At 45.9% G+C, this 14,877-nt stretch overlaps 1 protein-coding gene across 1 annotated transcript in view; it reads right to left on the bottom strand.

Annotated features, from left to right (window-relative positions):
* The window catches only part of clcn2b (chloride channel, voltage-sensitive 2b), a 131,201-nt gene that overhangs the window by 68,221 nt on the left and 48,103 nt on the right, over positions 1 to 14,877 (bottom strand). The window contains exons 3-5 of the mRNA XM_079733752.1: positions 6,008 to 6,139; positions 4,540 to 4,668; positions 2,927 to 3,060 (exon numbers count right to left, since the gene is read on the bottom strand). Coding sequence (XP_079589878.1) covers positions 2,927 to 3,060; positions 4,540 to 4,668; positions 6,008 to 6,139 — 395 coding nt within the window. The remainder of the gene's footprint in view (positions 1 to 2,926; positions 3,061 to 4,539; positions 4,669 to 6,007; positions 6,140 to 14,877) is intronic.

Raw genomic sequence — 14,877 nt, 5'->3', positions numbered from 1 at the left:
ACACACACACACACACACACACACACTACATCTGCAGAGCCTGCAATGGCTCCAGAAGTAGCATCAATAATTCACAAACACGGGCAAAAAGAAAACTCTGTCAAACTATCTGAATGAGAAAATCAGATCCCAGGTCTCTCAGCCGCTGTGCAGAGCCAATCACTCGGCTGGCTCAACAGTTTCTACTTCCCTGTATAGATCTATCTATTATCCATCTTGAGCCGCTACAGGCTGAGCCACTGATCTTTTCCCATTTCATTACAACACCCTTGGCGATGGGGCATTTCAGCGCTGGGCTGCCCCTGGCTGTGGGGATGTCTGTGGGCTGCGGTGATGAGACAACGCTGGAGATGCAGAGACACCTTACGTTCATGATGGCACAGTAGTAGCAGTCTGTCTCCTGATGGGGATGGGGGTAATCACCACGTTTTAATAATCAAACCATTTCCCTTTTTTTGTTTCATTGTAGAAACCATGTCCCACAAACAGACACACAGTTTCCCCGATTTTGCTGTACTTCGTGACACCAAATAACACACACACTGATGTTTTCTGGTAAAAAGGTAACATAAAACGAGCAGGTATGAATCAACTCCTACCAGTTCCTCTTAACACACACATGCCCTCAAACATCCCTTAAACGCTGCAGTGTGAAGAACCCCAGCCTGGCCCTAAATCCTTTGTACTCGATCGTGCGGGGATGAAGAGGAGAGCGTTACACTCACAGGGCTATTTTAACGGTTTGTAATGCAAGTGAGAAGCGCAAAACAGAAGTAGCTTTGTGGGCGGGTCTCTGGCGCTGTTGCTATTATACTGGTGGATAAATAACTCTTTCGCCCAACGCAAATCTAAAATGGGTTGGTCTGAATACCCGTAGGTGTGTTTTGGGCGTAACATGCAATAAACCAATGTGCCATCTCCCATCCCCTTTAATAGACATCAGCGCATTTGAAACTGACGAGTTGATATTTTTACAGCGCTTTTGCAGTCTCTCCTGAGACAGATGCATGACCACATGAATTTCAAACTTCAAATGGCTCAGTTTATGTCCAAATAATATGGCCTAATTTACACATGGAATAGCGTTTTCTTTCACAACTTCAAAAATACTTAGTCGTCACTTAGTAATCACAATTATTTTGGTCAATATTGAAATCACGATTATTCAAACGATTATTTTTGAGTTTGAAAACATAATGTATTTATTCAGCATGTCTCTCCCAATAAACACTTTGTAACTGAGAACTTTGAAATTTCGCCCTCTACAGATATGTATCCAGCTGTTCTGAACTTTCGATAAAACATTTAATGATTTTTTCTTTTTTAAATCAAATGAAAAAATCAAAAATTAGATTATATTAGTTTTGTGATCGTTTGACGCTAAATTTGATTAATCGCCCAGCCCTAGTCTATTTAATGATATGCAGCAATACATTAACAAAAATTGTTTCTTACCAGTATTGTATACATTATCATTATCAACTTGTGTTCATAATGTGCATGTGTCCTCCGTTAATATACATTGCCATGGACTGTATTATGCGTTACGTTTTTAGTTTTGAGTGTTTAAACAGAAACGCGCGCCAAGTGCATCACTTGCATTCATTCATTCTTTTAAACACTCACTCGCAGTAATACTATGTTTCCTCACAATCAAATACTCATCAATCCTAAAAGTTATGGGCTTGCACACGATGTCTGTATCAAGAAAATATGTGTTTGCTGTACGGTGTTTGCAGATGCATTGATTTAAAAGTACAACTTATTACCACTGTATCAGCTGTTCTTTGCCAAATAATTTAACCAACGTTATCATTTACTCTAAATGCGATTTTGTTTTGGAAGGCTTTTCGCCGGCACGCCTCTCAGGCCGCAAGTGTAGTGGCGCGGGTTTGCTGCGGGGGCGAATCAGCTCTGCAGCGGGTGCAAACTAGCAACAATACATGCGTCGGAGTAGAAAGTCAATTGGGTGCAAGATAGACAGAGCTATAAGCCAATAACAGCTTGCTCAAGGGCCAGGTGACTCACAGCAGGTCGAGACCTCAATAGTATAAGTGTGTGTGTGTGTGTGTGTGTGTGTGTGTGTGTGTGTGTGTGTGTGTGTGTGTGTGTGTGTGTGTGTGTGTGTGTGCGTGTGTGTGCATGTTTTTGGTTTTATTTTCCCTTTGAATTATCTTGAGGACATGTTTCAATGTGTATCGCTGAGATCACACCGAATTCCTTACTTAGTCCCACAAATATCGAAAGCTCCTTCACTTTCAATGGACGACTCTGTGAACATTGCGCTGTTGCATTTAATTGTTGCATTTTCAAATGTTCAGCTGGCTTATCGGGCATCTTCCTACTTGCTCTGAAACACATTCCTTAGACAAGACAGATATAATATTTTGTATAAATAAATGTTTTAATACAATGTGACGTTTTTTAAGACAAATCTTCCAATAGTTCCCATAAAATGTCAGCATTATTTTTTCTGAGTATAATAATAAAATAATAATCAAAGAATATTATATCAAAACCCGTCCCTATCTTTTTCCTGTGTCATATTGTTGATCTACTATAAAACCTAAGTGCTCTACATACCGGGTAGTGTCACTTGCATAATTATTTTATTGCGGTAATAATCTCCACTAATGTGGTTTATCACAGTGAAAGGGGAAAAAAAAGACTTCCCTCCACACCGGTGGAAATGCATCGTGCTTATGGCCTGACAGGGCACTGGCTTACATCATTGCAATGCCTCCGTTGCCCAATCCTACCCCTCACTTTAGGCCTTCCTCCAAAAACATTCCCCAAAAACACATGACTAGCTCCATGGCTTTAGCAATAGGTCTGAATAGCCTTGTGGAAGACATGCACAATGAGTTGCCCAAGAGTAGGCCTGTATGTGTGTGTGCGTGCATGAGAGCATGTGCGTGTGCATTACCTCCTTGCCTAAGGGCATGCCACTGCCCAAAGCACAGGTGAGGCCGATGACTTTGGCCACAAAGGTCTTGAAGGTGAGGTATTCCTTCAGCACCACACCCCGAAGGATGGTCTTCATCTCCGGGATGCCGGACCCTGGCAACAAGCACAGCATCACCACACAAACCTAGCCTTTCACCATGTTTCCATCTCACAAGTCAAGGACATAAGTCTCACTGTTCTAATGCATTTTGCTCAATGTCCAGCAGTACAAAGATTGTATGAGAACCATGAGACTCGGAAACAACACGCAATCAAAACAGTGCAGCTTCAAAGCTAAGGTCGGCAATTGAGAGAAACAAGAAGGAAAACAGATTTTGAAAGTATCGCACAAAAATAAATCCTACCCCTCACTTAAGGCCTCCCTCCAAAAACACTCCCCAATCTGAATAGCCTTGTGGAAGACTCTGGTCATGCGCAATGAGTGCATTGGCAGAGTGTGCACAGGTAGGTGCGTAGGTTAGCAGACAAAGAGGTAGGCTGTCCAATCATGTCATTAGGGCTGAATGACATGATTGGACAGGGTTGTAAAGGGCTGCAACAGCCATGGATACCGTATTTCTATATTTTTCTGTCAGAGGGTTTTACTTGTTGATTGCTATCGGGATTTAAATATAACTTTAACAAATACTTCTTAAATAATTTGCCTACGTCGCCTTAATATCCAGCATGGTGGTGATTTAGTATCTTGTGTTTCTTCACCATGAGCAACAGCCCATCATGATGAACTCCTTCTCTGTCATCAAGCTAACCTGTTGCTCCTCTAATGGAGCACTTCCACCGAGCGGTACGGTACAGTGCTGTGCGTTACGTGCAGCACGGTTCGCGTTTCCACCTCCAAAAGCTGGGCAGGGTCCCAAAATAAGCACACTGAGCCATACACATTTTTCTGCAGTCCTCCTTTGGGGTAACAAGCTGTCTGACAGGGTGCAGAAAAGGTGTAGCTACACACAGCGTCCGATTGGTCGACAGAATCGTCACATCCCTGCGACAGGGCACAAAAGTTTGCCTTCCTTCTTGGACGTCCTCGATTGTTGCTCTTTGTTTAATGTGTTGCGTTCTTCTTTTTCATTGAATTTATTAGCAGGCTACACTGTGTCGCGCTACTATGATGTCATGATGCTTACGTAGCTGCCGCGACTATCGCCATCCGGCTTAAACCCTGTCGTACCATAAGGTTACTGTCGGCTGTGGATAAGCAATCCAGAGTTAGCGTCACTGAGCCGCACCGTGCCGCGCCGCACCATACCGCACCGCACGGCAGCGTGCCGCACCACTCGGTTGGAACAAGGCATAAAGTAAGGGCCTCATCATGAGTGTGTTTAAGCTAACCTGTTGGTGCTCCTCTAAAGTAAGGGCCTCATCATGACTGTGTTTAAGCCAACCTGTTGTTCTTCCTCTAAAGTAGAGGTTACATCATGAGTGTGTTTAAGCTAACCTGTTGTTCTTCCTCTAAAGTAGAGGCTTCATCATGAGTGTGTGTGTGTGTGTGTGTGTGTGTGTGTGTGTGTGTGTGTGTGTGTGTGTGTGTGTGTGTGTGTGTGTGTGTGTGTGTGTGTGTGATCGTGAGCATACCGACGGCCTGCGGAGCAAGGATCTGGGTGAAGCCAGCAGAGAAGGTGATGAGCACCACAGGGTAGGTGACCCAGGCCAGGTACTGCAGGAACACATTACTGTCCAGACCGCCATACATCCACTTCTGTGCTGTGGACACACACACGCACACACACACACACACACACACACACACACACACACACACACACACCCCCACACACGCACACACACACACACACACACACACACACATACACACACAAATGCACATACAGGGAAACTCACACACTCACAAAAAGAAAGACACGGAGACACAAACATGGAAAAGTGCACAAGGAGAGAAACACACACACATAAGGAAAAGCATTGTGGTTTGTGAGCACGCACAACCAACCTACATGTGATGAAGGACGTGTGTATAACCATGGAACACTGACACGCATGGAAGGAGAAATATCTGACTGGGGACAACAGAGAAACTAAGCAGTGATTTCCTGTGTGTGTGTGTGTGTGTGTGTGTGTGTGTGTGTGTGTGTGTGTGTGTGTGTCTGTGTGTGTATGTGCGTGCATGCGTGCGTGTGAAGAGGATTTGCCTGGATAACTGTCATAAATCCAACTCTCTCTCTGTAAAAAACGCCATTCGCTCTGGCTCAACACACACACAAACACACACACACACACTGTGTACAAGACACACAACGCTCCGTCAAAGCACTTTCATCTAAGATTACTCACCTGTTTGCAGCAACATCTGCAGCTATAGCAACGCACATACACACGCACACACACACGCACGCACACGCACACAAGGACACACACACAGCATGAAGTGTGGTGTGATCATCTGAAGTGTGTCTTGAGTGTCATCTTAACTCCTCACAAAGCAGCTCATCTAAAGCCACATCACTGCTCCGATGTGCTCTCAGTGCTGCTCCATGTTTGCATTTCCCACTGGCACGCAGCTAGTCATGCATGAAGTGAAGATTATTTGATGAAGTGTTCAACGGGGAGGGGACAATACGCACATGTGTTTCTATTGGATCCGGGTAAACCTGCCCTATGAAAGCTTTTCCATTACAACCCCCAGACGCTTGAGCTGTAGAGCAGTGTACGGTTATTGTACATCATTCCAGTTACACTTAGAGTTATTGTCGTCTGGTGGGAGAGTGGACCAGAATACATCATTTATGAGGAAGGATTCTAGGGATGGATTTACTTGGACGGGTGTTTCATTGAGAAAGTTCCAGCTCAGATATAGTTTAATGGAGTTAATAGCTGTAATAGAAAAGTGACTGCAGGTATTAGTCTGTGCCCTTCAATGATCCATCACATGCCCATCCCCGATCCCCAGTCTCCCATCACCTGTCACCTGCCTTTGAATCGCTTTATCCCACTGCTCCCAGTGACCAAGGCAGTATCTATCCTGACCACATACATTAGAGGGTGCACAATACAAATGCACATGACTCCTCTCATCCTGGGTCACCTTGGAGGCAGATGGCGATGCAGAAGTCCACCGCCCAGCTGACGAGCGCCATCAGCAGCCCTAGAAGGATGAGGAAGATCCAATCCTCGCCCACCCGCGAGATCAGGAACTTCTGGCAGCGCACCGTGCAGACTGTAGGGAGAAAGGGGAGGAGGGAGGATGGGGGAGGGAGTAGAGAGGGAGGGAGGGAGGAGGGGAGGACAGAAGGAGGGGGGAGGGAGGTGAGGCAGGGAGGCGTAAACAGGTGAGTACAACAGTAGTACAGAACGTGCATGTCAAACTCTGTTCCAAAAGGACAGGTTAAAACATTGAGGGAAGGCTCACGTTAACATTTGCTTTGACAGTTATATTGGGGGGGGGGGGGGGGAGTGCATTCAGAACACAGCAAGCCAACACTTGACAGTTCAGCGCTTTTAACTCATCAAACATATATAATTAAGGTTTGCAGATGAAGAAAGCCACTGTTCAAACAAAGCTGTAATATTTGGAATCTACAGGGTGGAGGGTCGAGCTGTCCCCGTGCCGAGGGTAGCGCCGTGCTAGGTTGGGCTTCAGCACTCGTCAACAGAGGAAAAACTTGGCAACGCTGTCAACCCCGACCCTGGGAGCTCATCCCTGTGTCACTTGAAAGCGATGCAGTATAGCGGCTGACCGCACAACGCCGCACTATAACCTCCAGCTCTAAACCTCGATGCACCGCGCACCGCCAACCTTTACTCCCCGCCCCTCCAACCAGTAAGAGACCGCCAAGAAATCTCCTGAAGTGTTGTCCTCTCTACCACGTGCTGAACCGAGCCCGTAACAGAATGCTGGTGATAAGAGCCCATAACAGAGAGCTGATGAAGAGAGCTCATAACAGCGACCTGATGAACAGAACCCATAACAGTGAGCTGATGAACATAGCCCATAACAGTGAGCTGGTGAACAGAGCCCATAACAGGTACAGACCTGATGAACAGAGCCCATAACAAGTACAGACCTGATGAACAGACCCCATAACAGGTAAAGACCTGATGAACAGAGCCCATAACAGCGACCAGATTAACAGAGCCCATAACAGCGACCTGTTGAAGAGAGCCCATAACAGCAACCTGATGAACAGAGCTCATAACAGCAACCTGATGAACGCCTCTGCTCATTCAGGAGGAAACTGGTGAGCTAACGCTGAGCCTAGGAAGTGTTCTAAGTAGCTGGTTGTGAAACCATCCGGGACAGGATGAACGTAGAGCAGGGACAACATCCGGGACAGGATCCACGTAAAGCAGGGCCAACATCCGGGACAGCATGCACGTACAGTAGAGCCAACACAGTGCTTGAAACCATCTGGGACAGGATGCACGTAGAGGGCCGTAGGGCCAAAACACTGCTTGTCCGGGGAGCTTCAGATGAGAACCAGTGAGCATCACTTTGCCAACGGGTTTTTACATGTTACATAAGATCACTTTTGCTCTGCAGAACAACATGCACACACACACACACTCACACTTTGTCCCACAGACAAACACTTCATGTTTCCATTGACTAATGTTGACTAATTGTCAGTACAGCTCATCTTTTATGCAGCTGGTTTATCAGTCTCTCTCTACCCTCCTTATGAGGCTGTCCCCGTTTCACCCTCACCTCTGCCAGATGCCACTCGAGGTTTGGAGCATTGAGTGTGAGTGAGTGTCAGGAGGAGGCTGAACTGTGGCAGGAGGCCCAAGTGTTTACAAAGAAGTGTGAGTGTGTGATTTACATTTAGGTACATGCAGTTGGTATCGGTTCACCTACAATGTCCTGGCAATTGATGGGCCGTTATTGTTGTTGTTCAGAAAGCTCTTTCTAGAGATGTGCATCAGATTCTTATCTTGATTGTTGACATCAAGTGGTTGAATAACGCACCTCAGAACCCAGTACAACGTCCAAATAAAAAGCAGATCAAGTTTGAATGACTTTGTCTCCAGACTTGGGATAATTGTACCAGGCCCAAGAAGCCAACTGTTTTGTATACAACGCCTTGATGCTTCAACTTCATGTTTGTAGGCCTGACTCCTGTTCCCTTTAGTATGTATTTAGTAAGTATTCCCTTTAACACTCAGACCTGCTCTGGAGCAGGCAGCAAAGATGGAAAACAACCAGAACCAACACACTTCTTTGAATGGGACAACCAAAATTCAAAGGACTTGCTTCAGATCCCTCTTTGAATTCGGAAATGCAAACATAGATTCAAACAACCGTTTAATTTCATCTTCATTAGTGACTGAGGATGGGAATGAAGGGGAGAGTTCTGGGAGAGGGAGGGAGGGCATGAAGGAGAGAGTTCTGGGAATGGGAGGGAGGTCAGAAGAAGAGACTTCTGGGAGAGGAGGGCAGAAGGAGAGAGCTCTGGGAGAGGAGGGCAGAAGGAGAGAGTTCTGGGAGAGGAGGGCAGAAGGAGACAGTTCTGGGAGAGGAAGGGCAGAAGGAGAGAGTTCTGGGAGAAGGAGGGCAGGAGAACAGAGTTCTGGGAGGGGAGGGCAGAAGGAGAGAGTTCTGGGAGAAGGAGGGCAGGAGGAGAGAGTTCTGGGAGGGGAGGGCAGAAGGAGAGAGTTCTGGGAGAGGAAGGGAGGGAAGAAGACGTGAATAATTTATGGTGGCAGAGTTATATACTTGCACCATTTCCAATCAACAGTGTGTCTGTCTGAAATACTAAAACACACACACACCCTCATAAACTCATACATATCACCTTCCCAGGGCTGTCAGTCCCTAAGCAGAAGTGTTTGACCTCATTTCTTTCATGTGTACAATATTATGCATTGCGTATTTGTTCATGATTGTGTCTATGTTGTGTGTCATCACCGATCATTATGATTTATTTATCCAAACCCTCTTCTGTGAGGTTAGTCAGCCTGTGTATGTTTAGGTGTTGGTATAGTTATGCAAACGAGTGAGTGAGTGAGAGAGTGGGTGTGTGTGTGTCCGCACGTGTGTGTGCGCACATTTGTGTGTGTGTGTGTGTGTGTGTGTGCACACATGCTGGCTGCATGCACATCTGTGCAATCCTGTCTTCTTAGAGGTATTATTAGGTTTGCTCAGTCTGTAGACGTATTGCAGTTCGAACGATTGGTGACTTTATTCTCTCTCTCTCTCTCTCTCTCTCTCTCTCTCTCTCTCTCTCTCTCTCTCTCTCTCTCTCAGCTCCTGCTTAATCTCAAACACCCACCCACACACACACCTGCACTCAAACGCTTTCCCATTTGAGCACAAACGCACCGACATCGGTAGAGCATGAGTGTGCGCACACAACACACACACACACACACACACACACACACACACACACACACACACACACACACACACACACACACACAATACTGAGGACAGCTATTTTGTGAGCCAGTGGAGCCGGATGTGTTCTGTATCCAAGGCAACTTAAATGAGCCCTGGCCAGTGTGCATGCGTTATGTCCTCTCTCGCCATCGTGCGAGCGATTGAAAGATAAAGATGGAGACAGAGATTGACAGTCAAGAGAGACTTTTCCCCACCAAAGCAATATTCTTGTGCTGCAACACAACAAAAAAAACACGTAAATTATTTAAATCTACTGCACTCTTATGACATGCAGTGTTACACAATGCACAGGCGGAGATATCTGCCATTAAACAAATGTATTCCGTTGTGCCTTCCTTTTCATCCATTAATGTATGTAGCTTTATGCACAAGGGGGGCCCTCATTCAGATGTTCTGTCTAATACCCCAAGCGAATTACATTACCGTTAACACGCATGGCAACCTGCATAACTCAGCTCTTCATGCTGCTCCTTTAGCACAGATCCACAGGGAGAGACACAGAGAAACAGAGACACAAAGAGAGACAGAGACACAGAGAGAGAAACACAGAGACACAGAGACACACAGAGAGAAACACAGAGACACACAGAGAGAGATACAGAGACAGAGAGACACAAAGAGAGAGAGAGTGCCTCCAATTCTACTTGAGGGAAGGATAAGTTGAACCGTAAATACATAAAGACCGTGGAGAGTAATACAGTCAAACCTTACATTTACATTTAGGGCATTTAGCAGACGCTTTCATCCAAAGCGACTTACAATAAGTGCATTTGTTACAATAAGTACATTTGTCATAAGAAGTGAAACAATATATCGCTGTCGGTACAGTAAAGACGTTCATAGAACCAAGTGCAAGTATTACAATCGCTAGGCTAACCCATTCCCCGTGTAAAGCAAAGATAGCAGCTACTGTAGATGCTACACAATTAAGTACCTTGAATAAGTGCAATGTACAAGTGCCAGGACGTACAACATTCAATGGTGGCTGTGAATTGGTTTCTATGCAGAGTCGAGGTGAACTCTGAACAGGTGAGTTTTGAGTCTTTTGCGGAAGCTGGACAGCGACTCTGCGATCCTGACATCGGTAGGGAGCTCGTTCCACCACTGAGGTCCCAAAACAGAGAAAAGTTGTGACTTCGCTGATTGATCATTCCCTCTCCCTCATGTTGGTGTGTTCCTTATGCTAATCGGTCAAAGCATAAACCGTTACATAAAAAAAATGTAAGGGCCTGCCTGCAATGGCTGCTACCACATCGACAGAGTGGGCTCACACATCACTCTTCCCCTCTCTTACTCTTAGCAGCTGTGTTTTTTTTCTGTGTGTGTGTGTGTTTGTGTCTGCGAGTGTGTGTGTGTGTGTGTGTGTGTGTGTGTGTGTGTGTGTGTAACACATCCACAATGTTCCTTTGCGTCTTTGCCCACACCAATGACTGCACTGAGCCGCACTGGGCATGCAGTCATTACATGGATAGAAAGGTTTAGCTATGCCCCTATTATCCATCCCAGATCTCTCACATCACCCACACTCTGAGAGTGGCTGGTCGTTCTCATCAGTGAGGGAACCATAACTCTAATCGTCACTTACTCTTGAAAAAACATTACAGAACCCTTCATCGTTATCAAGTTGTCTTCCGAACATTGCCTCTTTCACTGTCATATAAAATATATTATATTTAAATAATGCATATAAGGAAACCGTTTGATGCATTTACCAATCATGGATAGAGTAGCTAAACCTGAGACCGCTTTTGTTAGGTTGCTTGTATTCAACCGTGTCAATGAGGTTGTATTTATGGTGGGGTTTCAACAGTTTCATCAGGTGAGAGTGCGGCCGCATGGGAGATTCTGGGGGATAAACATACATCTTCTGAATCCATCGGCCACAACTCATGCACAGTGGATAGTGATTAATGAGCTGGTTTGCATGAGTTCCTCACAATCCACACCGAGGCAGACAGAGCCAACATACCAACATATGGCATCCGGCATGACAATGAGCATCAATCATCACGGAGTGGGCTTAGCCTGTGTGTTAGCATACGGCTGCACGCACTGTTGTGGTGTGTGTGTTTCTCTGTCTGTGTCTGTGTGTGTGTGTGTGTGTGTGTGTGTGTGTGTGTGTGTGTGTGTGTGTGTGTGTGTGTGTGTGTGTGTGTGTGTGTGTGTGGTAATCACACAGGGGAAAGGTAAAGTCAATTCATTTTCTGGAAGTAAGCCTGAGAGACCAGCAGCCAATAGGACACCTGCTGCTACTGCGCTCAACGCTCTCCGCCTCTCTCCATCCCCCAACGCCTCTCCTCTCCATTTTATTCTCTCCCGTCCCTCAGCTCCTGCATCCCTCGTTCCCCCTCTCCCCCCACAATCCTGTCCTCCAATTCCAAATCCCCCCCCCCCCCCCCCCCCCCCCAACCCTCTTTTCCCAATCTCCTGGAGCTGCATGGTCAGCGTTTACATTCTACAGTCCTCGGCAGACAAACAACTGCATCACATCCACTTTGTGTGCCACACATACACACACACACCCACACACACAAACACACGCGAGTGTGTTGCTATCTGATGACCTGTAACACTTCCATTGTGGATTCAATAGTATTCCGCAACACATAACAAATATGTGCAGTGAAAACGCAACACCAGCCTGATGTTCACCCTGTGAGAACAGAGGGATTGGAACACAGGCCTCATCAATCCAGGGCCGACATCTTTCTAACTCAATTATGGAATGCAACACAAATATAGAGGACTCACACAACCCACACAGACACACCCAAACACACAAACAGAGAGCTGGCAATGACTGATAAAAACATTGATGTGTGTGTGTGTGTGTGTGTGTGTGTGTGTGTGTGTGTGTGTGTGTGTGTGTGCACGCGCATGCTTGCGTGCGTGCGTGCGTGCATGCATGCATGCTTGTGTGTGTGCGTGTATAAGAATGTGTATGTGTATTTGTGTGTATATTATTTGTCTGTTTTCTAAGCAAGAGGCAAGACATTGATCAACGTGGTCCTCTACAGCTTGCACTGCATAATCAGACACACACTCCTACACACACACACCTACACACACACACACACACACACACACACACACACACACACACACACACACACACACACACCAGGCAGTTTATGACTTTCCATTAACGCCTGTGGCGAGTAGTAAGAAAGGCTGGGCTGGTGAGGTTTCTGCCAAACCAACTCATACATTACAACTCATAAAAAAGTGTGTGTGCTTCATTAATGCAGCCAGCGGGAAAGACACACACTGCACGCTGTCAGGGCTAGTGGACGCAAAATGAAGCAGTGAAAACACACATACTCCTGCGCACACACACACACACACACACACAATAATGTGTGTGTGGAAAATTGCTTGCTGAGATATTAATGATGGCATTAGTCAAACAAACACACACACACACAGACACACACACACACTGAGTTGACCAAGGAGAATGGTCCTCTAGTAACACTTCACAAAGCTGGAACATTGCTTGTTGAGATGTTAATGATGGGGATATTAACGTAGGACATTAAGAAGCTGGCAGGGTGGGGGGGAGTTGGGGGTGGGGCTGGGCCATGTAGGTTGGGGGGGAGGGGGTCACAGACCAGTTTGTCTTTACCAGATATAAAGTCCCGAGCTGGGGCCTCCAGGACCCAAGGATACCCTGACCCTAGAGGGATAGATCACACAAACACAGTTAGACACAGCACCACTGCAGCTGACCCACACAGCTGCACCAAGCCTGCACCAAGACTGGTGCCTGTGTCTTTAAGATGAGACTCATCACAACAACAAGATCATGTTCAAAGACCATCACCTACAATCAGGGCGCTCGGAGGTTTATCGCTGGTTATGATTACTTGACCCCATAAACACACGCTTAATGTCCTGTCAATGACACACAAACACACTCTTTCTTTAGACATGGAGCTTGCTTTACTCTCCTATTAAAGTGTGAATCAACAACAAACAGATGGCCATGACCCATGGCCATCCACTTTGAGTGATGAATACTTTTCTCTCCTTATTATGGAATTTATAGACTTCCAGATAAATGACCTTTTGAAATAGGTGTGTGTGTGTACGGCCTGTTGGTGTGGGGTTGCACTTACAGATGATTAGGAAGGACCTACTAATGAGGGAGACTGGGGGGCACGGGAAATGACAGGCTGAGGAGGAGGAGTGAGAAGGAGAAAGGAGAGATGAGAAGGAAGAATAGGGGGAGAAGGGAGAGAAGTGTGATTAGAATGATTTACTAGCGCTCTAAGCTAACAGCAAACATATAGCCCATCTATTGCTCCCTCTAATGAGGTGGAGGAAGCAGAGGCTAGCACGGTGGAGGAGAGGGCCTGAGGAGGGCTGAAGGAGCAGAGAGGCCAACTGACAGAAATAAGAAAAAAATCAATAGGCATTGTGGTCCAACGTTTTTGGACCACATCGTTTTTACGAGCGAGGCAGGGATCTGGCCATAAAACCATGTGCTGAGATCACCCAATCACACAACATAAAGAATAGAATAATGCTGCTGTTAATAAAAGTGTCTGGGCACTGCCAGGTTATGGCTAGAACTTCAGACAAAAATCCATTTTTAATATTGCCACTGAACTAAGCATTGCAAAAGGTGCGTGAAGAGACCAAAGATCTGACCCCAGTGGAGGAGAACAGAGAGACCACTGACACCATCTCCCGCTAACTCATTCCCCGATTGGCACAGATTTTAGCAAAATGATGCCCCTCTTCCCACCATGTTCACCAAGTGTGGCTTCCTGACATAGTGCTGAGCCAGATAGACAGAGCTGGCCCATCGTACCTTATACATTATGTATATGACAGATTACATCAGCTGTATACAGTACCACTGCAGAGCACACACACACACACACACACACACACACACACACACACACACACACACACACACACACACACACACACACACACACACAAGCCAGCAGCCAAGGTCCAATAGCTTTTCAAAATTATCAGAGTGAGAGTATATTCATTTGTGAGCGAGCATGTGTGTGCGCATCTCAAATGTCATGTTGTCACATGGCATCTGACAAGGGACACAATAAAACTTAAAATTATGTCACATCACAATGACCGCCTACATTTTGTAAGTGGCGTAAACAAGAGTGGTAGCGGTAGTAGCAGTGTTTTAGACATAGTTTGGTAATTAATCAGGAAATGATTATTAATGTAGGGAGATTGTTGTGCTTGAAACTTCTCATACGAGACGTTGCAAAACAAAGTTTGGACTCGTCTGGGATACAGTATATTAAGGTTGATTTAAGGTTTTACATTTCTACAACTCCCTTCAGTACTCTCAAAATGTCGGAGTAACGTCAACAAGAAATCCCATGACGATCCCATTCTGATGTACCAGCCCTATTCACCTAGCAGCCATTTTGGTTAGTTGGGTGGAGAGCTTCTAGAACATTTGAGAAACCGGGACAACTCCATGGAAATGCATTCTAAAGGCTACCTGGTGGGACCTGGGATGCAGGATTAACCAAGGACTCCTACCCAAATCACCAATATGGCTGCTA

Source organism: Pollachius pollachius, assembly GCF_949987615.1.
Source record: "Pollachius pollachius genome assembly, chromosome: 3".
Lineage (NCBI taxonomy): Eukaryota > Metazoa > Chordata > Actinopteri > Gadiformes > Gadidae > Pollachius > Pollachius pollachius.
This window is presented reverse-complemented; position numbering and strand designations above follow the sequence as displayed.